The sequence below is a fragment of the Thunnus albacares genome, chromosome 8 (genome assembly GCF_914725855.1).
Source record: "Thunnus albacares chromosome 8, fThuAlb1.1, whole genome shotgun sequence".
NCBI classification, from domain to species: Eukaryota; Metazoa; Chordata; class Actinopteri; order Scombriformes; family Scombridae; genus Thunnus; species Thunnus albacares.
In genome coordinates, this window is record NC_058113.1 from 16,529,282 (window position 1) to 16,555,809 (window position 26,528).

A 26,528-nucleotide genomic window follows, 5' to 3' on the forward strand; every position below is an offset into this window, starting at 1 on the left:
TGCAGCCTGTATGTAAGCTGGTGATTTAATTAAATAGAAAGAGGCCACGCTGGAGGCAAAGACAAAATGTTGCCAGTGGAGTTGAGAAGTTGTGGGCTGAAACCATGTGTCGCGCTCATTTCCTAAATTTCCTCTGACTAAATGAAGTCATTCCTGTTATCCAAAAGTCTCAGACAGGTACAGGAGGCTGAATTATGTATGAAAATATTATCTGCTTTTTTTTAGCAGGAAAAAACCTGATGAGCAATGACGATACCTTTTTTTCCAAATGAGATTCTTTATATTCATGTTTTTCTTTTTCGGGGAGATGGGGTGGACCAGGTTAGGGTTAGGGAATATTATTATTTATATCATAAAATGAAAACTAAAACTAAGACAAAAAACTGTCAGTGGCCCTTGGATCAAAACCTGCACCTGTAAAAGATAAATGCAAACAAATGCGTAAGAGAGAGTGAGTGTTTTGCATATTGAAGAGCTTTGCACAAAAGGCCATCAGGAGCAGTGAGTTGCAGGAGATGGGGTGAAAAAAATACATATGTCCCCATGGGATCTCATTACAGATCAGGAGTTCAACTTTCTATTGGTACGACAAGGGCATTCCTAGATATCTTCTTTTCACTCCAAACACAGAGCTTGTCCACATATGTGTGTCAGCAGTTCCTTTGTTTTCTCTCTCTCACATTTCCTTTATCCTTGAGGAATTACCAGAGACTTTCCTCATCTTTTCCTGTGCATCATTCTTGCCTGATCAGAAAAACAAGGAAAACATTGCACCTATAATAAGCAGTTTTGCACAAAGCTGCTCAGCCCAGCGTAGACAGAATGGAAATGTTTATCCAGACGATGGGCCATAGTAAAGGTCTCCCCCCTCTTGAACAGGCGACCTATAACACAGCCAGACAACATAATACACACTGTTTCCAACAAGAGCTTCCAACAGCACTGTTAACCCAACCGTGCCTGGGCTTTCACTTAGTGCTCAGCAAAATGGTCAAACCAGAGAGGTCAGAATTCAGTTAGTTAAATATACAAAAAACTCAGGTCAGGGGATTACACATAAAACATTGGGCCTCCAGCTCGTATGTTTTCTTATTTTCCTCTCATATTTGTTCTTGCACAAAGCAAGAGGAAAATAAGAAAATCCTACGTGGGATTCAACAAACTCTCTTAACTGCCTGAACTCATTTCAGCCTGATGAATGTCACCTGTTCACGAGGAGGTGCGCGTTCGTGAGACTTGATCATTGGTATAATTGACGCCCCTAACATTGCCATATAAGGCTCCTTGTTCCGCTCCGTTTGTGGGTGAGTTTCATTCACAAAAAATGTGTGAAAACACTGCACAGTTTCAATTCCTACTTTCAGAAATCAGAAGACAAACACATGGAGACCTGAAAGAATGAGAAAATATGAATTCAGCTAACATGTCATCGAAGCAGCTCTGCGTTGTGACAAATGTAAAGAGGGAACACTTTGATGTGAAGTAAGATGCTAAAAAAACATCTTTCTAAAGCAAAGTAGTCCCAGAGATATTAGAGAGAATATTATAGTCTGCAGGTAATGTTACATTGTCAGCTGCAACACAAGATGATATTGGACAGAGACCTGCAGAAAGACAACGAGGCAGCTGTTGGGAGTGAGAAGTTTCCTAGCAAATACTGAAATGTAGAAGTTGCTGTGCCAAAATATGGCCATAAAATCATAAAATCTAAAAAAACCTTTCAAATTAATTGGCAGCCATGATGATGAAAATATAAACAGAAAATAAATTTTAAGTTTGTTTTACTTATATACATTTTATACACTCCAAATTAATTCAGATTAGGACATTGTGATTGTAAATCAAACAAGTGTTTCTCCCCTGTGAAGAAAGCCAGAGATGATCTATTCATGACACGTATGACAAAGAAAATTGATGAATGCCACAAATTATGACAACATCCATTTGGCAGCTGTTCTTGAGCTTTGAATCATATCACACAATTTTCCTCAGCAGATGGAGTTTGTCTAGTTGTCACAGAATTGTAGATGCTAAAATTTCCATTTCCTTCTGAAAACTTTTAGTCTTGTCCATGTTGACACAAAAGTTGAGATTGAAAGTTCCTTCTTGACCTAGTTTTAGAAATCTGAGTAGTAGTAACATTAGCTAGAAGGGATTCATTTCTACGAGTGCATTATTATCTCAACACAATAACACATTTAAAGTTAGTCCAGCATCCAACTCACTTTTTTACGTGAACAAATGATTCAATGCTTCCAACAATACTTACCTAGTTTGTCAAAAGATATGAACTTTAATTATTCCTATATTGGTGTCATGAAGGTCTAACAGTTTGCAGGTTATCAATCCAACCAAGCACTACAGCAGTTGGTTTTACCAATTAAACCGCCTGCTGAAAAAGGAGAAGTGAATAAGTGAAATTAACAGCTGCTTTGTTTGTTTACAGTGAAGAGCCTCTTGGATCACACACTTTTGGCACACAGTTGAAAACCACTTCACTGATGTGTCACTGGATATTCTGCTTTGCTGACCGGCCACATTTAGTACAACATTTTATGCCACTACACTGAGAAACACTATAAAGTCCAACCATTGTTTCAACAAAAGGGTCTTGTGTTTCAGGTGCATTTGTAGCTTTGTGAGAAAGACTGCTGCCCACTAAAGTTACTGCTGTGTGACACTAAAAAAGCTGGACTGAGCGCTGTTCCAGGTCCCAGACAGTTTAAGAGGCAATGAAACACTTGACTAGAGCACATCTCCCTTTCTCACTGAGGTTCTCTGAGCAGCTCCCTCTGGAAACCAGGAAGTCAAGGTGCTTTAACTTGTGGCATTGTAACGACCGTGTCATTAAAAACAGGAGACCTCAAAATGGTAGCAGGAGAAAGAGAGAGAGATACACAGATAGAACGAGAGAGGAAGAAAAGATGAGATAAAAGCACCAAGTGAAATATGGGCATGACTTATTTCATACAGTAATACTTTTGGACGGTTCACAACATGACTCCCATTTCTGTGGAAGCTTTAAATTCATGAGTATAAGTTATAGCATGTAAGCCTGTGTATATACAATATAATACAGCATGAAATGAGATATGGCCTTCTGGGTATGAAAGTAATTTATGGAATGTTTAAGAATGTGTTTTCCAAAAATGTATCCAAGACTTATTTGAAAGGTGTAAAAAAGATTGTTTCTCGAAATTCCTATAGATCAAAAACTTAAGCTTCACTTCCAATTTTATTCCACCGAGGCTTAGAGATGGTGAGTGTTTTGTAAACAATAGTGTGCAGACAGAAATGGCAAGGCCTTCAAGAGGTGCAAAACAGAGAAAGTGTAGCTAAAAACATAGCTTATGGTGAGGAATGTCAACAGTGAACATTTCAAAGCCCGGAATAATTGCTTCAAGTTGACTGTAATTGGTTTGTTTTTAATCTGCCCTCTGTCTGCCGCTCCCATTTTTACAGTTACCACTTAAACACAGTTGTTACATGTGTTAGCGCTCTTTTTGTAAATACTAGAAATGGAACCTTGATCCAGGAAAAACCTCGTTGTTTGTATGATTATTTGTACTAGTTTTGCTTATGATAATTGGTACTATAGCCATGTCCTCATTCAACCGCTGGCTGTCGAGGTGGTGTCAAGCAAATGACATGGGTTTTATAGATAATTGGTGGACTTTCTGGGGAAGATCTGGTCTGATTAGGAGAGACGGCATACATGCCACTTTTGAAGGTTCAGCTCTCATATTTAGAAATATGGCTGAGTTTGTTAGACCAAAAGCATGACAACCTAGAGACAACTTTAATTAAAACTCATCCGAAAATCTTGTTCTTAGTCTTTCACACCCAACTTGGAAAACTTAACAGCCAATTCTATTTGTTATGGTGCACCGTCCTCCTGGTCCGTACTCTGAATTTTTATCTGAATTCTCAGAGTTTTTATGAAGTTTAGTCCTTAGTACAGATAAAGTAATTATAGTAGGTAATTTAAATATTCATGTGGATGTTGACGATAGCATCAGCACTTCGACTCAACTGGATTCTCACCTAGCGTAAATAAATCCACTCACTGTCTTAACCATACCCTCAACATTGCTCTGACATATGGCATCGAAACTGAACATTTAATACTCTTTCCACAAAATCTTATTTTATCAGACCATTTATTAGTAACTTTTGAATTCCTATTACTGGACTACATGCTGTTAGACAAAAATGTCTTCACCAGATGTCTATCTGATAGTGCTGTAGCTAAATTTAAGGAAGCAATTCCATCAGCATTTAATTCAATGCCATGTCTCTATACAACAGAGGACTCTTATGCTAAGTTTAGTCCCTTTCAAATTGACCATCTTGTTGATAGAGCGGTAGTGCTCACTGCAAATGACACCCAACCACCTGAAATTCAAAGTAAACATCATGAAAATTTGAAAGGATATGGTGTTCCACTAAACTGGAAAAATGTTGCTTAGTCTGGTAAGATAGTCTTAAAACATACAGGGAGGCTCTCTGTAATGCCAGAGCCACCTATTATTCATTAATAGAGGAGAATAAAAACAGCCCTAGGTTCCTTTTCAGCACTTTGGCCAGGCTGACAAAGAGTCATAACTCTATTGATCAATGTATTCCTATAGCTCTCAGTAGTAATGACTTCATGAGCTTCTTTAATGATAAAATTCTAACAATTAGAGACAAAATTCATCACCTCCAACCCTCAACAGGCACCGATTTATGCCCAAACACAGGAACCTTAGAAACAGCTGTAAAACCTGATATATATTTAGACTGTTTTCTCCAATTGATCTTCCTGAACTAAATTTAATGATTTCTTTGTCTGAACAAACCTCTCAACCTCTCCCTTAGACCCCATCCCAACTAGGCTGCTTAAGGAAGTTTAAATGCAACATTTAATTGGCATCAAAGGAATTGTATTAAGCTGGTTTAAGTCCTATTTATCAGATTGATTTTAGTTTGTACATGTTAATGATGAATCAGGAACACTTAGGAACACTCCATAAATGTTCATTGTTATGCAGATGATATCCAATTATATTTATCAATGAAGCCAGATGAAACCAATAAGTTAACTAAACTCCAAGCATGCCTTAAGGACATAAAGACCTGGATGACCTGCAATTTTCTGCTACTAAACTCAGACAAAATTGAAGTTAGGCCGTATTTCACACCTCCACAGGGTTGTGCGGAGGTATCTTCACCAGGTTGGTGAAGACCCTTTCTTTCACATCTTTTTAAAAATGTGTCAGGAAGCTGTAAGCAAAGCCTAACTTTACTTTTAACGTTATCAAATGAAGAGAAATGTCCTCCCCTCCTCCTAGTAACATATTTGTCCTCTCTCATGGCAGGGTTGTATAGCTCTGATCAGTCTGATCGTTGGCTGTGATTGGTCACCACAGCGTGACATCGGGTTGCATTCTCCAAAAGTTGATTCTGGTTCAACTTTCTAGCTGCAGCGGCCTGTGGCATCCCTACCACCCCGACCCTTGCAGCCTAAATGCACTACCCCCATTCAAATGAATGGGAGGACTGGTGTTTTCACTGCAACCCATGATTTGGTGTGAAGTCAGCCTCATTGTGCTTGGCCCTTAGAAACACATTATTTAATGATAAAGCTACTCTGGGTGGCATTACTCTGGCCTCCAGCACCATCATAGGGAATCTGGGAGTTATCTTTGATCAGGATATGTCTTTTAACTCCCACATAAAACAAATGTCAAGGACTACCTTTTTTCCCCTACCTAACATTGCAAAAATCAGGCACATCCTGTCTCAAAAAGATGCAGAAAAAGTTATAATGCTGCCCCAGCAAGTCTCTAAAGACTCTCCAGCTGGTCCAGAATGCAACTGCATGTGTACTGACACAAACGAGAAAAAGAAATCATATTTCTCCCATTTTAGCTTCTCTGCACTGGTTCCCTGTAAAATCCAGAATAGAATTTAAAATCCTTCTCCTCACCTACAAAGCCCTTAATGGTTAGGCACCATGATATCTTAAAGAGCTCATAGTACCCTATTATCCCACTAGAATACTGCGCTCCCAGAATGCAGGCTTACTTGTGGTTCCCAGAATCTGCAAAAGTAGAATGGGAGGCAGAGCCTTCAACTATCAGGCTCGTCTCCTGTGGAACCTCGGACCAGCCCCTACTTATACTGCTTTAGGCTTAGACTGCCGGGGGTTCTCATGATGCCCCGGGCTCCTCTCTCCTCCTCCTCTCCATCTGTATGCATTCATGTACCATTAATGCATGTTACTAACTTGGCATCTTCCCATCTTCTTTTGTGCTTTCTTGTCTCGCAGGAGACCTCCGGCTACGGACTGACTGCTGTCCAAATGACGCCCACCACTGCTGCTATTATTATTAGTCATTTTTGCCCACTGCAACTGCTATTAATATTAGTCATATTTCTATTATGATTATTGTTATTGTTATTATTGTTGTTGCTGTGCTTCTCTGAGTCTCTCTCTCCCCTCTCCCCCTCCCTCTTTCTGTCTCAACCCAACTGGTCAAGGTAGATAGATGCTCACCTAGAGCCTGGTTCTGCTTGAGGTTTCTTTCCGTTAAGGGGTGTTTTTCCTTGCCGCTGTCGCTAAGTGTTTGCTCATGGGGGAATGTTGGGTCTCTCTAAATTAAAGAGTACAGTCTAGACCTGCTCTATGTGAAAAGTGCCCTGAGATAACTTCTGTTGTGATTTGACGCTATATAAAAAAAATTGACCTGACCTGGCTACTCTAGGGCTATTTTTCTTACTACAATGCAATTGTTTGAACTTGTTTGAAACTTCTTTGACCTTTTGCACAAGCTGGTTTCATTTTAAGGCTGTTGAAGCATGTAGTGTTCTGTGAACAGCAATCTGGATGGCTGTCTAGTCTCTTTGTATCTCTACACTGTAGAATTTCTAATATGGGCTTGATGACTCAGTTTTAAGAATTGTAATTATTAGACCTTGGCTCACATGTGCAACACAAGCATTGCCGATTAGGTAGCTACATATACGTGCAGTATGAGTGATATCAAACCTGCATTCATTTATTTTCTTGGCCACTTGGGGGCAGTGCAATAAGCTGTAAACACAATATTAACACATCACCACCTTATAAAGTTGTTCTGGTGAACATGTTAGCAAACCTTTGCCTATTCACACATCCAGGAGACATAGAGCAACATTAGCATTCATATGGAGTCATATTTCTGGCAACTTGAAAAATGTAAATCTATTATCCAGTCCCATTCCAGCTCTGGTTTGGTCTCTACCAACTCCTGAAAAAAATCAGTCTCTCGCTGCAAGATGTTTCACTCTCATCCCCGGGTAGTCTGTAATTTTGTCTGTCTGTTGTTTGATATAGTATGTAGTGTGCCATGGGTTTATCAGAGCTTTATCTCTGAAACAGCTGCCTGTTGTTGCTGGAAATGAAACAGATGAGAGCAGTGAAAGTGAACAAACAGTGGACCTATGGGACGTAAAATCTAAACAATGAGCAGAAAGATAAAATACTCCATAGACCTGAGGAAAACTGCAGAGTCTGGTGATAATGCGCAGTGGATTTCACACTATGAGCGACCCCCTGTCACACTACATTTAATCCGTTCTTATAATTAGTTTATATTTTATTTTAAAAAGATCCAGTTACAGAATTTTGCCTACTACCTGGATGTTAAAAGAGGCAGAAAAAATTAACTTTTCTATAACTGTGAGGTGAGCACAGAGTTGTTAATTAAGGACCAAAGAGCCCGGGAGTAGCTTAAAATGTAGCACTAACAGTAATTCATATATAATTGGTAATAAATAAAAATGTCAAAAGAAAAAAAACATTTTACAACCCCATGACACCTTACAGTTAGACAAACAACATTCTTAACTACAAAACAGGCACTATGCAACATTCACTCAGCTTTTCACTTCATCAAAGATTGATAGTTTCAAGAACTATTGTAGAAAGTTTCTAAATGTGCATAGATGTTCTGTATTGAATGAAACATAACTTCTGTGTTCATCTAATTTTTTTTAAATGAACATGCAAATGCATTTTTCTAAATTAAGAACGAATAACCCTTATGAACCCTTGTGGCATTTTAGTATTTGTGGCATTAGGACTGCATGTACAGTTTACAGGAGGACCAGATTGCATAGGCACTTCTGAAAAAGTGACCTCACACCCATTCTCCTGATGGGGTGATAAAGGCATACAAGGTCTCCCCTGGGTCAGAAACGCAGGCCTCCAACAAGCTAAGCCCAGGTCTGGAAGCCCTCCGAGCCAGGTGTGAGGGGCCCAGAGAGGGACCAGACCCCAGTCAGGCAGACCCAGAAAATACCCACAACACTGGGGGAGCACTAACTGGCCACAGACACCTCCAGGGCTTTGGGAAGGCGGAATGAAAAAATGAGAAGAAGGGAAAAAAAGTGAGATGGTGTAGATTGCCGAGAGAGTGGCAGGAACCGCCATTTACAATGACGGCAATGTTCCAAAGAGCTAAGGCTGGGAACCTGTTCTTGTAAAATGCATGCAGACTGGGGCGCATGTGCGACTGTGCCTTTTTTATCTACAAAAGACCCATAAGATTGATTTTTATTCATGAAAGAGAGCAAAATTGTTTTGTCGGGAGGTTTTTAATGCACTCCAGACAGATGGGTTCAAGACTGCATTCCGACTTCTTCTTCTTTTTTTTTTTACTGGCCTCGACTTGAAAGACATTACAGCAAAAAAGACCACAAGAGAAGTGATCAATGTTTGATACCAAAACAATTACTGCTGTTGTGCTTAGTGCGCTCTCTGTCTCTCTCCCTCTCTCTGTGTGCACGTGTGAAAATTTCAGGCATCTAATTTACTTCTCTCCTGGGAATCCTTATGACAAAGCTCCTCTTGGAAGTCATCAACAGTAAAACAGCCAGATCTATATACATTTCTGACCTGTGCATCTGTGCTCCAGCACATGCTCTACTTGTGTTCTCCAACACATGGCTCACAAGGGAGGGTGATCTACTGCACTCCACATTTCCTCAGCTGGTCAGGAGAAATTAGGTCAGGAGTTGAAACAGGTTAAAGGGGCTTTTGGGAGAGTGGTAGTTTGGTTTAGTTTCTCATAGTGATGTAGAAACACACAAGGAGAAACTGTAGAGTCTGCAAAGATTAAGCGATAAATTAACACATGAAAGAATAAAGACAGTCCCACAGAAACACACTGACACAGATGTTTTATCAGAACTCTTGGGGAAATGAAGGGGGAAAAAGGACAATAAGGAGGGGTGAAAAGATATGAGAAGTGGTCTCATCATTCACAGCACAATGACACTAACAACTCTTACATGTGGTAAACTCTTAAGTTTCCAAAAGCCTGCCATTCTCCTCCTCTGCCTTGTTTGGCCATTTAACCCGTGTGATTTATCTGTCTGAGTCAGGGACTAGGCTGAGTCCAGATGAAACATCAAACATTAAAGATCAGCCTATAGAAGTAGTCCAAGCAGGGGTCATGTTCATGTTTATAACCTGCCCAGGGGGCAACATCAGTACTCTGTCACAGATATCCGCCCTTTGCTCTTTGATTTTTTGATTAGAGAAGGTCAACAATGAGCAGGTTGAAAAATTAGAGAGCAAGCATGTAGGAACATTCTGCGTTTAAATGAATAAACATGACGGGGGCCAACATCTGATTACAATGTTTAAATTATGAGGGTCAACTCATTGTGACTCAGTTCATCAAGGCTTAGTGAAGTAATAACAAAGAGGTGTCTGGGTTATGCAATTCCTGTTATGAAACAATTAACTAAAAAAGTTGGAATCAAATTATGTGTTTGTGTCTATGTGCATGTTTATCATGTTCTGTACATATAACAGAATACAAACATATAACACATCAACTAATAAAACCTGACATATTGGCTCAGGTTAAATTAAAAAAAAAAAAAGATAAGGGAACACATAAGGAGAAAGAAAGACGACAGAAAGGAAATAAAGGGAAGAGGGGAAATTTGTTTTATGATCTGCAATATCCTGACAGAACTTTTATTAGCTACTTAAGCATGTGTGACCTGCCCCCTCACAGCGGGCTGTTAAATGGTAGTGACCTTGAAGCGAGCGGTCCTCTAGTATCTCCGAACATGCTGCCCCCGCCCCTCATCGACCTTAACACATATGATCTTTCACCTCACTGACATGGGACGGATAAATTAACCAGCTGCTCAACTTTGCCTAACTTCCACATTGTCTGTGGCACACATTTGAGTTTGTTTATGCGCTGGAAGTGTGTAAGTGTGAGAAGGTCATCGGACAGAATCATCAATTTACATGGTGTATGTAAACACATGTGGTTTTGGATAGGTTTATGGAAGGAAAAGTGTTACAGGATTGATTAATAACATCCTCAATTAGGCGGTGCTATAAATTGAGGTGTGAGAAAGTAGAGAAGAGGAAAGCATGTTGTTAATGTGATGAAGCAAAGCTGTGCTTTTCTGCAGTGGACGTACCCCTGAGGATATAATTCTGGTAGTTCTGGTCGGCTTCAGCTCCCACTTTTATCAAACATGTCAGTCCTTCGGCCACCACGAACTCGTGCACCAGGTCCTTGTCATCCTAGAAAGAAGTGGGAGAGAGAGAGAGAAAAATATTCAACATGCATCATACACTATGGACAGAGCCAAAGATAACACTGTTCCAATAGTTTTTTTTTTATAACTAACATTACTTTGATTTTTGGATTTAATTTGGCCTTCCAGTACATAACTATCCTCAGGGTTAAATACACCTTTAAGTGCATGAACATCTGGCTGCAAATCATAGACTAAGAATTAAAGAGCATGCAGAGAAATAAAGATCTGAAACATGTTGTCTCATAGCACGGTCTTTTTACGTGACACTTGAGTTTTATGTGAAAAATAGTTAAATCAGTCCAAGAAAGCTCCAGGAACTGTTGAGATGATTTATGCCAAATTCAATGTGAATAAATTATACATACGTCTTGTATGTAGACACAGATTAACACACACACGCGCATACATAGACACACACACAAACACTGTACAAATTACTTGTTATGCCTGAAGCAGAAAATTTCATGCAACAAGACAACTCTTTCTCCGTTTTCAACACCTCTTTCACCGCTTTTCTGTATTATTAAGAAATGAAAATAAGTTGAGAGGCCAGGTAGGTACAAAGACTTCTTTATGTGATGTACTATTTGCCAGAGTGCACGAGCACACTTCTCATCACACCTATTACAAAATCCTCAGCTGGATAAATGTTATCTATCAACTATTTTCTACTTCCCGTCCTAGCCAGCATGTGCAATGAGCAGTGTAGCAAGTGGCCTCTCCACTTCATCCCACATTTTGTCCTTGATGACAAAACCACCTGCATCGCTCACACCTGTCAATGACTCCCTAATTCAAGGCCAAGCAGGAGGTTTTTTGCAGAATTGAACATTTTCTGATAGACTCTACTGTTCAGATGGGATAAAGAGGAAGACAGTAATAAACACTGTGGGGTGGTCAGGGCTCCTTCTCTCCCAGGAGGATGAGTAAGTGCTTCCAGAACAGTTTTACCATAGATCTGTGATGGAGACTCCAGTCATTTGGCAAACTGTCTAAACGTACAGGAGTGCATTACAGAAACAGAATGAACAGCAGTTCTGAGACACATACAGGAACGCTACAGTTCTGCAGTGTACAGACGTCATGCTGATATCAGGTCAAGTGGATATTTCATTACACAACAAGAATGACCAATATCCTCTACAACTAAAACCCCACAAAGCTACTCATAGTGAGGTTTTCAGATCTATTCTGGGCCTGCATCAAAGTCTGTTGCTCTCTTTTCCATCCAACTGTCAGTTATCCCTCCCACTCTACGGCCGACTGCCCACCAGGCCAGCCCATCCCAGCCCAGTGTGTGAAGTATGACCAGACCTGAACACTCCACAGCTGCCACGAATGCAGACTCTCAGCAGCACAACTCTGCCTCAAGAAAACAATGCTGTGTGTGAGTGTGCACAGATGCATGTGTTTTGTCTACATGGAGTTCTTGCATGTGCATGTGTGTATGTGCACGTGCATATACAAAGCCCATGAACACAACACAGTAGTGGATACTTCTCATGCTGCATTTTTGAGATCATGACAAACATAAAAGGCAATGGAATTCATTGGATCTTGTGAGCTGCAGATATTCTTATGGGTCAAGGAAGAGCTAAAATAAGAGAGAAAAATAATTACCTGAAAAATCTGCTTGAGGGAAAAGAGGGCTCTCCGTAGCTCCCTTCCAGTTGAGTTGTAGAGTTTTTCTGTATGGAGAGAGAAAAGGGGGGAGTTTAAAAATCAGTAACATGTAGTATATTTCTATGATGTTGTCAGATAAAAAGTGAATAAAACAAATGGACAAGGGGTATAGGATGACTTTTTTTGAAAAATTCAGTGCCTGTCTACTAGTGTATCAGTGTATCACTTGCTTTACACATGATGCATCCATGAACAACAAATTTTCCCTTCAAAATAACTTCCTTGTAATGTACATATCATTGGCAACAATTATCCCAAGTAGCTAAATGTGAAAAATATGCTGTGAGAGAAAAAGTGAGAGCACAAGAACAGTAGGAGCAACTCAGAGCACATCTGTGGAGAGTTAGTGAACAGTGGATGTTTCCTGCTGACAAAGCCATATCTGTAGCTTACCATAACACAAAGTCATGGCAGAAACTTAAGCCAATAGCCACCACAATGGCTAAGAAACAAGACACCCATTAATCAGTTATGGAAACTCCACATATTGCTAAAGGAGAGATATGACGGATGACAGATCCTTGTGATGCAGGCAAACACTTCCTGCAACTACTTTTGACAATCCTTCACCCTGCGTGCAGTCTGCACAGTCTGCCAGGGAGTGGCAGCGTTGAGCGCAATCATAGTGTCTCACTTATCACTGCTGTGTGAGCTCTCTCTGACTCAGCAAAACCTGCCTGTTAACTGCTGCAGATGCAGCAACATACAGTCCAATCCAGTGCAGTGCAGTACATTTTAGTACTCCCACTCTCTGCCTCTCGTTCTCTCTCAGCAGTTTCTTTTTATTTACACATTGATTTTTTTATTGTGATGCACAATGTTACCTTTTCAGTGTTTGACAGATACATTCTAGCTTGAAGACATGATGATATGTCTTAACGAAAATCTGACAGGCATGTACACAATCAGGCATGAACACAGCAAAGCATTTTCTCTCTCTCTCTCTGACACACACTCAAACACAAACCTTCACACAGACATTACTAGCACTTTGCAATGTCACTCTAGTCTGTCTGTTGCGGCACTGCAGCTGTTGCAGTCATGACTGGACGGGCAGGAAGATGATTTATTGCTGTTGGTGCATGAGTGAGTTAGAACTTGTATACCTAAACATGCAAGTGACAGAAACAAATATGCAGCCACAACATATGTATCCTTATGTTGTCTTCTTACACCCTTCATACACATAAACATACACACACAAAAATCTCTTGTGCTCATGAGCTCCTTGTCTTTACAAACAGCTGCCGCTAATTCTATTCAAAAGTGTGAGAAACACACACCGATGAGTGCATACGCTTGGGATTCAGAGCAACAGACTTCTATTCATTATTGTTGTTGGCCTCCTCAGCCGCAGAGTAAATCCCTTCAGCTGATGAACTGAGAGAGCGAGAGAGACAGAGGGAAACAGAGAGAGAGAGAGAGAGACAGAGTGTATTGTTGCCTGCCAGTTCTGTGGGAACACACAGGCTACTTCTAGACACTGGACCAGACAGAGTGAGTACTCGTGGTCTGATGTCTTTGGGTGCCTTTCCAGTGACACACAACATTTTCACAACACACATAAAACTTCACACGCAGTGTATACTGCTAGTATATGTAAGCCCCCTAAGATAGATATCACGCAACATCATAAAATCCAACCCTGCACTCTATCAGTGAAAAGGATGTAAACAGGTCAACAAGCTGGTTTTTCTTTTAAATGATTAACACTATATTTTACCTCAATGGCCCCTCAATTCATCTTAATAATGTTAAATTTAAGTCAAAGTTTGGTGTACAGCCTTGAATTAAAGTTCTGGTTAAAACAACGTTCTGGTATGTTCCAGGACATGTCATTGCAGGGTAAAGTTGTACACAACATTGATGTAATCCACTCTTCCTCAGACAGACAAGACACTGGAGATGCATCTGTGAAGCAGACTGCCTGGGACTGGGCCATATGTGGTTGAAAGGCTCCCATTTGATGAGGTTGCATACTGAAATCAAACACCTCACAATCCAATTCCAGCGGAGTTACTCATCTTAAGAGGATGTGTTGTTTCTAATTTATGACTGTGATGGTATTTGGTATGAGCGGATCAGACCTTTAAATGTTTTGTGCATTCAGTGCCGTACATGGTTCAGATGGCTAATGAGTACATGAGTATTGGTCTTTTACGGAAAGTGTTCCAGCATGTCACTGGCAACAACATCCACAAGGAATAAATCTCTACAAGTCCAGAGGTATTAAGAGGGAAAGCTTTGTGATGTTGGTGATTTATGTCTTTATAAATAACAGGAAGAAATTGTGACTGGGCTTTTTTGGTTCTGCCCCCCCCAGCTGTGGAACTCCCTGCCTGAGCATCTCGGGGTTGCCAAGTCGGCATCATTTTTTAAATCTCTTCCCAAAACTGACACATTTTTGTAGTTGTATCTTTCCCCGCTATTATGTACTCCTTTTTAAACTCATGGTGACATTTTTATTGACTTAAACTAACCTTCGTCTTTTTCTTTTTAGTCTTTTTGTCTTGCATATCTTGTGGACAAAGTAAGGGCTCAGGTAGTTGTGGTTGATTCTTCACAATGTAAAAAGGAACTACAGCTTTGTAATTACTGCACCCTCCCCTGCAGGTCAAGGTAGGGCCATATCCATTGCTCTTTAACTCAAGAAGATGACTCAGAGTTCAGATTAGGGGTCTCTAAACATACAAGCTCTCTGATCACTGGAGTGGAAAGACAGAGGAAGATACACTGGGTTACTCATCACACCTTCTCCATACAAAAAGCAAACTTGATTTGTGGCCCTGTTTCAGCATTTAAATCCAAGTTGTATCGGTGTTCTCTTTTCCTTATCAAAATCTTACTGTAGCTACACTTCCTCATAGACATTGAATGTTAATCAGTCAACAGATAAATTACACCCAGCACTGCTGAACAACCAGTGATGATTCTGCCCAGATCACAGCACAGCACCATGGCAGTGATGCATCAGCACCTTTCCTGCCATTGATTGGGTTTCAGTAAATCCCAGGAGGATGTTTTGTGTTTGTGTGTGCATCAATCAGCAACAGCATGGCAGAGAAATTCTTCCATGCAGAGTTCCACTGCCATTTGCACAGGGCTTGTGATCCTCTACTTAGCCCTGTACTTTGGGCTGCAATAAAACTGTCAGAAAGTTATTCCTGCCCAACACTAAATGAAGCCCATCTGCAGGAACAGACAGTTCCTTCCCTGTCCACGGTCCGCACACCGATGAACCTCCCAGAGGCCCATCTCTAATGAGAAATAGCTCAGTGGAGATTAGTTCCATACCATTTGGCACAGATATGCACCCAAAAGTATGGGCCTTCTGAATTTCCCTATTTACAAAAGGAACCTAGGCACTCATTTATTCAGAGGAAATGTTTGTGAACCCCAACTCTCACAGTCATGATCACCTGAAACCCTGAAAACAGCGGAAACTTCAAACCCAATAGCTCTCTACATTTGTCATGGATTTTTTCATTGTGCCAAGGCAATTCTACGACTAGCAGAGCAAAGAAAGATATGATGGATAACACATATTTGGGACCATGGTTGGGACACTTAAACTCCCTCTGGCCACTTGAGATGTGCCTTTTGTTCTGACTGTACTTGAGCCATAGTACAGCTACAACACAAACAAACTGCAGCAGCCAAGTAGCTCTCCACAGCTTGACTTTAGGATTAATTCAAAATACCTTTTTAATGTCAATAAGAAGTTGAATCAGAGCCTTCCACTCATGTTTCATACCACAAAAAAGCCACATTAAAAGAAAGCGTGAGTTCAGCTAAGGACAACCAGTCAGTTTGTCCCGTCATATTTACATTCACCTTAGGCTTTTACCGACAAGAACATGACAATAGAATGACTCAACAGACTGGAAGTGTTTCTTTGATGCCTCATACTGATGTACCATAGGCAGCAGCTGTTTTCTCCTCTTAAACTGCAATACACAGTCCCGTTTTCTCAGCTGCAACAGCTACAGGGAGGTAATGGTCTCGTAATTATAACAATCATAAAAGTAGTAGCGGAATTTCTATAATCATCAGGAATGCGCTCAGCTATCCACAGTAAAGAGAGAGAGTGAAGAAAAATCTGCTTTGGGGCCAGACACATTTACAGGCCAGGGTTTCATGAGACGGTCTCGCTTTTGATGAGAAGACGACTTTTAGTAGTAGATCTGTCCAGTGATACTTCAGACACCTTCTGATTCTCTGTGTGAGTGCCAGCACATTCCAGTAATGCTGTTGTTTTATTATGAGTCATGATTATCTCTGCATGCCAATTTCAAGAACAATCTTCACCTCTCACTGCTAGACAGCTAATAAATGATCAAGAAATTTGTTTGCCAGTAAAGCCATTAACCTTGCTCTTTTTCTGTCTATAAACACATGTAACATGCTTAGTTACTCATCTCTTTGAATGTCTTTATTTAAAACAAGTGCCATAAAATGAGAAGGATGACTACCACGGCTCATGCTTTGCACAGCAGGCGGAACACATAAACCGCATCCAAAACATAGCCAGGAAACCCACAAAGACCCCACTGGGCAGGACAACACTGCACACACTGCTGTAAATTAAACTGTGTTTGCTTTCAGGAGCGGAGCTGTCAGACAAGAAGCTGAGGATAGAACTGTTGATTGTATGTACTGTAAAACTTTCACAATACACAATCAAAAGAACAACATTCATGTGGGATGTGGATATGCTACAGTTGAGATACATAAACTGATTTACATACTGTAAATCAGTGGTTCCCAACAAGCAGAGGCGACTTCAACACTTTCTGTCTTGCCTAAAACAACAGGATACTGACTTTAACTAATGTAGGTCATTAGTATGCAGGCTCATCAGTCTATCATCACCCACTCAGCTACTTGATCCATGTGTGCTGTTGTTTTTACTGTTGCAACTAGCTGGCTAACAAACAAAATACAAAAACATTGATTTGACCTGCTTAGAGCTAAGCTTTATTTCAGTCATGACACCATCAACCACCATGACACCCTTTTCCCTGACCTTATCACTCCTGGCAAGCAAAGATGAAACTCGGCACAAAGAATAATGGAGAGTGACGACAAATTTTGGATTCTGGGTTTGAAGTCTGGGGGCTTGTTAAATCCTAATTGAGCAGCAGAGCAAAAGAGTAAGAAAAGCATTGTCAGCTTCAATAGATCTCCTTATAGCAAATGGTATCCTGGATAGATGGTAGAATTTGTTATGTGCGACTGCAGCAGTGGCATTGAAGCTGGGCCAGCTTGCAGGCATTGATCTATTTATTGCACAAGGTTGCCTTGATCACTGTTTACACTTCAGGCCGATCACACAACATTTTGTTTATCTGAAAAGCATCAGAGCACATAAGTGAAGGTTAAGGCAACTGACTACTAAACTAAGCTCCTCTACTCTAATCAAATGGCAGCTGATGTATCTTATTTATGTGAAAAAGGAAAGTCAGTTTGTGTTGCAATTTCTTTTTGTTTGGTCAAAGATGGACATTAAGAGTGGACTTCAGTCCTAAGCCAGCGCCCTGCCCATGTCTGCATTTAGCCCTGTCCCAGAGAGCCCGGAGCCTGTTCCACTGGTCAGCAAAGGCCTCAGACTCTGTGAGAGGTGATGGCGGTCAGACTGAGGTCAGGCAAACTGTAGCCATCTGGGAGAGCACAGTCCCATGTGTGCCAGCATCGCCACATCACTGCCTGCCATGTGTAAGGATAAAGCGATCCATCTTTCATTTTCGGCCCCTGGTATTTTCATGAGAAACCGTTGAGTTTACAGTACGCGTAATGGCCCTCTGCAGTCACGAAACACAGCAGCACAACAACAAAAAGAGTGCTTCCTTCTCATTTTTCCCCCCCCTTTTCTCCTTTCTCGCTCTGTAAAGGAAACCTCCTGTTCCAAAATTTATGAAGAGAAAACACAAGTAATTAAGGTGGAAGACCTCCCAACATGTGCATCGGCTTGTTGCTACTTTGTGGACTGGGGTTTCTTCTGCTCTTTTTTATCCCTTTCTCCCTCAACAAAAACATAAGGTGAATGATGGGTCAATAAAAGCAGATTATAGCACTCAGGTGGAAATCATTAAGCAGGAATGCAGGTAAGAGTGAGATCACTTTATGTGTTTGGGTTTTGAGTGCAAATGAAAAGTGGATCAAGAGAATTATACAGAAAAATGCGTGTGTAGGTCTGTACATGTGTAGCTGTACATGCAAGAATATGTGCACACTCGCACAGGCCGTTTACAAAGTGCACAGAGGAATAAAGACATTAATTAATTTGTTCCTGTTGCCTGGAGTTAATTCAAATGCTTTGGAAGCTGTGATGGAAGACATATGGAGATGATTGGTTTAGATTAGAGAAAACTGAGCCTGGCCACACAGACTGAAGAAGTCTCTGTCATTGGGAGCTGGCCTCACAGGAATGCCTGCGTGGACCCACAAGGCATGAAAGTCTCTAAGCAGACAAAAGGCTGAGGCATGGGACAAGATCGAAATCATCAAATGAACGACTGAATCAGAGTATAATCTGGTAATAAGGAAACCATCATCATACAGTGCAAGACTGTAAGAACTTTTTGTTAAATATGTGCTGCCTTTGTGCATGTTTTGCTAACATTAAAGAACAGAACTGCTTATCAATATCAGGTGCTGTTAAAAAGATATTGTAAGGTTTGCAATAGGATATATGTGGACACATGTTTTAATGACAGTGTTAAGAACATGCAAATAAACCACGCTAATTCATTCTGATTTTGTTTCCTTTGCGGATGTTGTACCTGGACTTCCGCTACATATCATGCAGAGAGCATGGTGTCTAAAACCTCAAGGGAGCAGGGGAGAGATTAGATTTCTCCGCTGCGACACTCTATCCTGGCAGACGCATTTGATACCAAGACATACCACAGCCAAGTTCCAATAAACATACAACCTGGACCACAGAGCTCAACGGTACTCATTGTCCCTCGGTGGAAATGGGGAAATTGGATTGTTGTGTTTATTGATGTGTTTACTTCAGACTTTCAGTGAAAGTTTATGTTTTTGTCAGTCACAATAATTCTTCTGGAAGGCAGCAGTGGCACTTGTCTTTTACCTTTGAGTAGTTAAGTAGTTTGACTCAAAATCCTACTGTTTAGCTTCATACACCCTTTCATTATTCTTGAGAGGTTGAACATGTTCTGCAGAGCACTTAAAGGGCATCGCAGGCTAATTATGTCCTAGTAAGTCTCTTCAATAAACTGTACGTTAACCACACGTCAAGATGCTATCTGATGCTGTCAAAGAGAAACAGTAGAGGAAAGTGAGGGTGGAATCCACAGAATTCCAGAGAGAGACGTGACAGCAAGGCCAATGTGAGGACAGACAAATCTTTCATTAGTGCCTGCCTGTCTAATGAGTCATTCCTTAGCTACCAGGTGGGGTGACCCTCAATACACCCCCCGCCAAATACCCCCCCTCTCTTCCCTCTGCTTTTTTTTGTAGCCCATCGCCCCCCTTTCACCTCCTCAGCAGGGTTTCCCCACACTCACCACCACTGACACAGATACGTAGTGGAGCGGAGAGTAGGGTAAAGGCATGTACCCATTCAGCAGACAAGACAAAAGCCTGACACAGATATAAACTAGAGTATCAACAATTGAAGTGGGTCTGGTTGGGGGTGGGGCACGGCCAGCTGTAACATAGTTAAACCAAGTTATGGTAACTGCTGACAGAGGTGAGGCTGGTCATTAGCATTGTTTTTGTGACTCTGTTGGTGAAAGCTCCTCTAATAATCTCTGTATATAAGGGTTGGAAGGAGGTTGGGTCAAGGCCGTTCAACATGTGTTACTTGGCAGCTGCTGCAGCCAAACAGCTTTTCTTACTGCAGTAAAACCAGCCATGTGCATATAGATGCAGGGCCAGATGCTTTAAGAGTAAGATTTAAAATATCAGTCTATATGTTCCACTACTATCACATGTGCGCACATATGCTGTAGTTCTTTTTTTTATATCCTGCGATTTTTATCTTTTAATCCATAAAAGACAGCTCCACAAAGCCAAATGCTTTTCTCAATTTAGACTTTATGAGCCTTAGAATCAAAAACGTTTCATTTCATGTACTGCAATTAAACGACAAATTTTTAAAGTCTTTTTTTCTTTGCTGGAAAATGTTCTGAACAATGACCTCAGTGACTCTCTGCTAACCTACTTCACTCCCCTCTTATTCTTTCACTCCTCTTGGCTGTCTCTCTGCCTCTGACTTTCTCTGCTCCTTCCTATTCTCAACAACCTGACACGTGGGGAAATGCGCCACTGCAAACTCCGTCCAATAAACACAGTTGTGCTGAGACCACATCTATTTCAGACTCGGCTCTAGGAATAGGAAGCAGACCGATGTGGAGGCACACACAGCTGTGACAGTACACCTTCTCATTTCCATACTGGCCACACTGTGACTGTACTTAATGGAAAAAAAGCTCTCCCATTTCATATAGTCTTTCTGTCAAAACACCTGGTTTCTGCACGAGTACGTCTCTCTCCAATTCCTGTCTTTTTCAATTTCTCCCAGGGCAAAGTGTGTTTCCTCCTGTCTTCTCAGTGAGGAGGAGGTACACCTTTGGCACCTGTCTGTCAGTGCCTTAGGTAAGGACACAATCTAGTTAACCTGACATCCAGTCTAATGAGAGAAGCCCCCTGTCATCAGTGTTGCTCCCATCCCATAATGACCCTGGGTAATTACTTCCACCAGTCATAGACAGATGGACGCTTAAAAACACATTTGAGTGTGGGAGGGAGAAACATCTGATCTTTAGATTTTACAAAACATTGCTATTCAGTGAAATGTACATACAGTATGTAACAAAACTGAGTGCACCCCTGGTCGATATCACTAAAATGTTAAGTAATTAAAAACAAAAAACAAATCCTGTCCATTCAATGCAATTTTGTTTGTTTTTAGACAAAACCCAAGAAGAATTAAGCCAATTATAATGAAAAAAACAGAATGTTTGACTAATTAAACTATAATGACAGGTCCATATTTAAGAACTAAATGCAACAAAAGTCAGTACACCCTTCGTAAGCGAGACTCCATTCTTTTATTTTTCAATATTTGGTATGCCCGTCTGTGTTTCTGATGACAGATTGGATCCTCCTGGGCATGGATGCTACCAGTCTTGCACAAATCTGGGGAGAGATGTTCTGCCATTCTTCACAGATGATTCTTTTCAGCTGCTCTTTGCTGGAGGGATTCTGTTGCTCTACTTTTTGCTTTAAAGTACTCCGAAGGTGTTCTATTGGATCCAAGTCAGGGGAAATACTTGTTCAGGTCATAGTTTTCACTTTTTTCTTCTTTAAAAACTTGTGTTTGATTTTTGCAGTGTGTTTGGGATCATTGTCCTGTTGAAAGATTCCTCTCCTGCCCAGCTCCTTGAGACTGGAGTCATCTTTTCATTCAGTATTTGGATGTACAAAGTTGCATTCATAGTGCCATCTATAAATGTCATCTCCCCTACACCTTTTGCACTCATGCAGCCACATATCAGCACTTTCACGGTCAGCACTATGCAGTCACTGCAGTAGTCCTGGCCAGGTCCACGCCAAACATGCTGGATCCTATCTGATCCAAACTAATTTATTTTGGTTTCATCTGACCAAAGAATGTGCTGCCAGTATTCATCAGGCTTCTTTTCATGTTCTTTGGCAAAGTTTAATCTTGCTGTTTTGTGAGCAATGGTTTTCTTCTTGGATGTCATCCATAGAGGTTGCAATGCAATGTCCTTTGAACTGTCTGAGCAGTCACTAAAACACCAATTTCCACAGATAATCCTTGTGCCAAGTCAGAAGCACTTGATCGTCTGTTTTTCAATGCAAGGTTGCGTAAATAGCAAATTGTGCACACTGCCTTTATCCAAGGAAGGCCACTACACCTCCTGTTATTGCTAGTATGGGTCTTCCTGCTAACCTCTGCTGCTACTGTGTTTTGGCCTCTGTTCAGTAGCCTACTGATGATTTAGTACCCTCACCCATCTTTATGAATTCTCACAATTTGGTTTCTCACTTGTTCAGGCAATTCCTTACCACATAAACCCATGTCGCATTAGACACAACTGAGGTCAAAATTGAGAAAATTGTGGTGGTCACAGGTTCTTTTATAACCTTGTTCAGGAAATTAGTCTTAATTGAAAGCCACAGGTGTACTCACTTTTGTTTCAGTGGTCACAGGTGTAATCACTTTTGTTGCATTGAGGATGTACTTTGAGGCCTGTATTTTCAATTTTGTTTATTTAACCTTGTTTTTAATTAGAAATAAGATCAAATACCCTACACTCCACCCTAAAAATACTACAATTATACTAAGACGATACAGTGTTGAATCATTTAACATTTTAGTGATACTGCACAGGAGTGTACTCAGTTTTGTTACAGTGCTGCTTGAAAGTTTGCAAACCCTTTAGAATTTGCTCTATTTCTGCATAAATATGACCTAAAACATGATCAGATTTCCATGCAAGTCCAAAAACTAGATAAAGAGACGTCAGTTAAACGAATGAGACAAAAACCTTTCACTTGTTCGTTTATTTATTGAGGAAAATGATCCAATGTGGAAATTAGAGTCGGGTGTTTCAGTCAATGGGATGACAATCAAGCGTGAGTCTGGGAGGCCCTGCCTTATTTAAAGAAGATAAATCTGGGTCTTCACCATCAAAGTCTGAGCTTCACAACAGGAAGTGTGTCATGGTTCGAACAAAAAAGATTTCTTAGGACCTTAGAGGAAGAGTTGCTGATACTTACCAGGCTGGAAAGGATTACAAAACCATTTCTAAAGAGTTTAGACTCCACCAGTTGACTGTCAGACAGATTGTTTACAAATGGAAGACATCCAACACTGTTGTTACCCTCCCCAGGAGTGGTCAAACAACAAAGATCACACCAAGAGCAAGGTGTGTAATAGTCCAGGAGGCCACAAGGGACACCAGGGTAACATCTAGGAAACTAAAGGCCTCTCTTGCAGTGGCTACAGTCAATGCTCATGAGTCTACCATCAAGAGAACATTGAACATCAATGGTGTGCATGGCAGAGTTGCAAGGAAAAAAGCCACTTCTCTCCAAAAAGAACATTGCTGCCGTCTACAGTTTGCTCAAGACCATGTGGATAAACCAGAAGGCTAGTGGGAAAATGTTCTGTGGACGAATGACACCAAAATTGAACTTTTCGACTTGAATGAGAAGCGTTTTATTTGGCAAAGAGCAAACACTGCATTCCAGCATAAGAACCTTAAGCCATCTGTGAAACATGGTGGTGGTAGTATCATGGTTTGGGCCTGCTTTGCTTTGTCTGGACCAGGACGATTTGCAATCATTGAAGGAACTATGAGTTCTGAGTTGTACCAGCAAATTCTACAGGAAAATGTCAAGGTATCCATCTGTAACCTGAAGCTCAACAGAAAATGGGTCATGCAGTAAGACAACGACCCTAAACACAGAAGTCAGTCTACCAAAGAATGGTTAGAGCAGAAGAAAGTTAAAATTATGCAATGGCCAAGTCAAAGTCCTGATCTTAATCCTATAGAAAAGCTATGGAAGGAGCTGAAGTGGGCAGTTCATGCAAAGAAGCCCACCAACATCCCTGAGTTGAGACTGTTCTATAAGGAGGAATGGACTAAAATTCCTCCAAGCCGATGTGCAGGGCTGATAAACATTACCGGAAATGTTTGGTTGAAGTTATTGCTGCAAAAGGGGGTCACACCAGTTACTGAAAGCAAGGGTTCACATACTTTCCCTCACACAAATATGTAAGATTGGATAATTTTCCTCAATAAATAAATGAATAAGTTCAATATTTTTGTCTCATTTGTTTAATTTGGTTCCCTTTATCTAGTTTTAGGATTTTTGTAAAAATCTGATCACATTTTTGGTCATATTTATGCAGAAATAGAGAAAATTCTAAAGGGTTCACAAACTTTCAAGCAACACTGTATATACTGTATCTCTAAATTAGGTGATTTTGAATTGTTCACATACATTGAATGATTAAGTGTTCCTTTATGGGTTGAAAAAGTTCTCCTACTTCTACTAAAATAAATTTATCTGAAACCCAATGGATTATCAGAAAAAATGCATTGTCACACAGCTGAAAACCTGGAATAAAATCAGCACCTGAGAGCAGAACATATGTATAAGAAAGACTTTACTGTTGTAAATGGAGCAGAGGATTGCACAATTATGGACAATCCTCACGGAGTTAGATATGTAGACAGTAACAACAGCTCTATTTTTCTCATGTACACTGTAATACCTCCAAACACCACTCATTTCTTGGCTGTGTGGAGTTTATGCCATTATCTTTGATCCGCATCCACAATCTAACTGGCACAGATGTTACCTACAATACAATCATCAAACAAGCAAGCTCATGAGTCATTTTGTATAGTGTGTAATCTTTCGCTTTTGGAACTGGCCCTCAAAGTCTTTACAGTCGAAGGATTTGTAATTAACCCATGGAGGACGTACAATGAGGAATTTGATTTATCAAAATGCTATCCAGCTTTAATGGATATAGATGGACATAAAATGGGACATAAGTGATACTCTGTGATCATGAACATCAGTTACGACGACTTTCTTGGCCTTGCATGAGTGCCCTGTCAGATTGTTGCACTTTGGCACTGGCTTTGCTATGCCAAACTGGGTGTGAGGTGTGATCTGACTGCTGACAGGTGGCAGATTCTGGGAAAGGGTCAAGTCAGCAGCTATTATTGACAATCAAAGATGGAGTGGACTTGTATGAACAGCATACTGTAATTAGAGGCATGATATTATTGTTAATGGTAGACTTACTAGAACTGAAATTGTAAATATTAAAGACGAAATATAATTATAGTCCAACTGAATATGAATCAGGGGAGGCCGTTTCTTACTGAATTGATAATTATCCTCTGTTGTCAAGGAGGTGTTTTGTTTGGATAGACACTGCTTTATTCAGAGGTGTCACTGAAATGAATATAATCCATGCTTGGCACAGTCACAGGGCTGAAAGACCTGTTTTGTCCTCTGGGGCCAACCTGTTTGCCCAACTGGAACAAACTAACAATCAACATGACTGACTGCTTTCTCTTCAAAATCCTACTTAACAATGCCAAATGACTGATGTGTTTCACTTGTGGATCATATCAGAAATTTCCCACTCATGTTAGTGCTGGCAGATACGGTTTAAATATTTGCTTGGCAAGCCAAATAAGTACAGTCAACGGCCGCTTAATGGCATAATAAAACCTTTTTTTTTCTTCGTCTTGTACAAACTGATGGTGATAACAGACAAGCACTGTTGCTCAACATATACTTCAACTCCTGGCATGAAAAATGCGATTTATATAGCAGTTTTCTACAGCTACATCCTCCCTGTCACCTTGTTCAAATGTCATTTTTCTGTGTCACTGGGCCTCACAACACCCCTGACATATTTTGACTTGTCTGAATAAATACGGTGATACACTACCCTGGATGACTGTACCACACTGGGTCTGTCTCAGAGAGGAAAGGTAAGTGCAGCAGAAATCCATCAAACACTTACACACTCACACACAAACAGACATTAATTCATATTATGAGGAAAGGAGATACAGAGTGACTCCACCAACGTGAGATAAAATGCAAAATACTTCTTTGATAGATTTGAGTGCCCTATGAGAGCTCATGTTACCCAAGATAATCAACAAGAGACGGTCCAGTATATTTAAGTAGGCTTTTTGTCTACATTTTTCACCAATACACTGGGCCTCTTGCTCATCATTCATCTGTCACGTGAGAGGGTATCTACTGCATTTTCCAAAAACTGCTGTTCACCCATTTGGATGAAACTGGAGGAGAGCCCCTTCTACCATGCCTAATCCTTAATGAGCTAATGTAACCATGACCTGCATTGTTGGGACGGAGCTCAGTTTGCAATAATGTTGATGAAAAACAGTTAAGAGTAAATGTCTCTAAAAGCAAGAGTTTCCTAAACTGACTCAACTATGAGTCACAGAATATTTAGGACATATTTTAAACAATTAGAAAATCTTATGTCTCCTGTTTACAAATGGAAAACTTGAACTGAAAAAGAACAGCAAACCCATGCACTACAGCAAATCCTGGCTACATTTAAACCAAGAGAGAGTTCTGATGCTTTATTTATTAGTTTCTCAGTTTGACAACCCAACCAATGTATTCCCAGAATGACTATTTTGAAAAATATGCATGCTTGGGAAATGAAACACACCCCG

General features: G+C 40.5%; 1 protein-coding gene across 4 annotated transcripts in view; it reads right to left on the minus strand.

Moving 5' to 3' along the window:
• fhod3b (formin homology 2 domain containing 3b) overlaps window positions 1-26,528 on the minus strand; it is a 104,421-nt gene that overhangs the window by 30,170 nt on the left and 47,723 nt on the right. For all 4 annotated transcript variants that reach the window (XM_044358121.1, XM_044358120.1, XM_044358119.1 and 1 more), the window contains exons 4-5: window positions 12,220-12,287; window positions 10,477-10,582 (exon numbers count right to left, since the gene is read on the minus strand). In XM_044358121.1, coding sequence (XP_044214056.1) covers window positions 10,477-10,582; window positions 12,220-12,287 — 174 coding nt within the window. The remainder of the gene's footprint in view (window positions 1-10,476; window positions 10,583-12,219; window positions 12,288-26,528) is intronic.